Below are 1854 nucleotides of genomic sequence, written 5' to 3'. Positions count from 1 at the left end.
TGGACTTTCCACAGGGCAGGGAACCATGACTGCTCTTTGGATAGGAGAGGGAGGGGGAGAGGAGTGGGGGGAGGGGGAGAAGAGTGGGGGGAGGGGGAGGGAAATGGGAGGCTGGGAGGAGGCGGAAACTCTTTTTTCTTATTCTCAATAAAAAAATGTGAACTCAAAAAAAATTTTATTTATTCTATGTGTCTATTATATCATGCATCTTTTTATAGTATCATTTATTCATTTATTTATTTTTAAAACAATCTCGTCACATTTTACATATCTACCCCAGTTCCTACTCCCTCCCCTAAACCTGACCCCTTCACCTTCTCCCACCTCACCCACCAATCCATTCCTCAGAGAGTGTAAGGCTACTTTCCACTTTCTCTTCTATGAGGTTCAGTGTGGTTGAATTTATGTTGAGGTCTTTGGTCCATTTGGATTTGAGCTTTGTGCCTGGGGATAGATCTGGAACTATTTACATTCTTCTACATGTTGACACCCAGTTATGCCAGCACCATTAGCTGCTTTCTTTGTTCCATTGTATAATTTTAGCGTCTTTGTCAAAATCAGGTGTTCATAGGTATAGGGATTGGTATCAGGGTCTTCAACTCAATTCCATTGGTCCAACTGTTTATATACCAAGCTAATTTCATTGATATAGCTATATGGTAGAGCTTGAAGTCAGGGATAGTGATGCCTCTGAAAGTTTCTTTCTGGTACAGGATTGTTTTTTGACTGTCCTTGGTTTTCTGGTTTTTGTATATGAAGTTGAGTATTGTTCTTTTGAGGTCTGTTAAGAATTGTGTTTAGTCTTGTTCTGAGATTCCTGGAGGCACGATCACCATTTCAGACTGAGAAAAAAATTATGACATCAACATCCAAAGGCATTCTTCATCCATTTCTATTCGTCCGTATCATCCTGGCCTGCTCCATGGTGTGTCTGCTTATTTACATCAAGCAGCTGGGTCTTCAGTCCAATGGAGTCTGCCAGTTCTGTCCTGAAAATGAAAAATTTCTACTCCACAAAATCTGATTATTTCAACGAAACCACTATTCTGGTTTGGGTGTGGCCGTTTGGGCAGACCTTTGACCTTACATCGTGCCAAGCGATGTTCAACATCCACGGATGCCATCTCACGACAGACCACTCACTGTACAACAAATCCCACGCGGTCCTGATACACCACAGAGACATCAGCTGGGATCTGACCAATTTACCTCAGCAGGCGAGGCCACCCTTTCAGAAATGGATTTGGATGAACTTAGAGTCACCCACTCACACTCCCCAGAAGAGTGGGATTGAGCACTTGTTCAACCTGACACTAACTTACCGCCGTGATTCCGATATCCAAGTGCCTTATGGCTTCTTGACGGTGAGCACAAATCCCTTTGTGTTTGAAGTGCCAAATAAAGAGAAGCTAGTGTGCTGGGTTGTGAGTAACTGGAACCCTGAGTATGCCAGGGTCAAGTATTATAACAAGCTCAGCAAGAGTATTGAAATCCACACCTATGGGCAAGCATTTGGAGAATACGTGAATGACAAAAACTTGATTCCCACTATGTTGAAATAAAGAGCGGCGGCGGGGCTGCGTCCCCAACACCCCGGCTGCTTGGCTAGCTCACGCCCGAAATAACAACACACAAACTGTATTCATTTAAAGAACTGCTTGGCCCATGAACTCTAACCCTTACAGGCTAATTCTTGCACCTGGACTAGCCCATTTCTAATGATGTGTGTAAGCACCCCAAGGTGCGCTTACCGGGAAGATTCTAGCCTACATCCATCTTCATCGCGTGTGCCTTAGAGAGCAGAGCTATCGCGTCTACCCGGGAGAGCTGAGCATGGCGTCTCTGCTCCAGCAG

General features: G+C 44.5%; 1 protein-coding gene across 1 annotated transcript in view; it reads left to right on the top strand.

Moving 5' to 3' along the window:
* The first annotated feature begins 856 nt into the window (after positions 1 to 856).
* LOC126489140 (4-galactosyl-N-acetylglucosaminide 3-alpha-L-fucosyltransferase 9-like) overlaps positions 857 to 1854 on the top strand; it is a 7509-nt gene continuing 6511 nt past the window's right edge. Inside the window, 2 exon segments of the mRNA XM_050123208.1 lie at positions 857 to 948; positions 950 to 1541. Of these exon segments, the coding sequence (XP_049979165.1) occupies positions 857 to 948; positions 950 to 1541 (684 nt within the window).

This window comes from Alexandromys fortis, unplaced genomic scaffold (assembly GCF_014885135.2).
Source record: "Alexandromys fortis isolate MF-2015 unplaced genomic scaffold, M_Fortis_MF-2015_v1.1 scaffold_185, whole genome shotgun sequence".
Taxonomy (NCBI): domain Eukaryota; kingdom Metazoa; phylum Chordata; class Mammalia; order Rodentia; family Cricetidae; genus Alexandromys; species Alexandromys fortis.
This window is presented reverse-complemented; position numbering and strand designations above follow the sequence as displayed.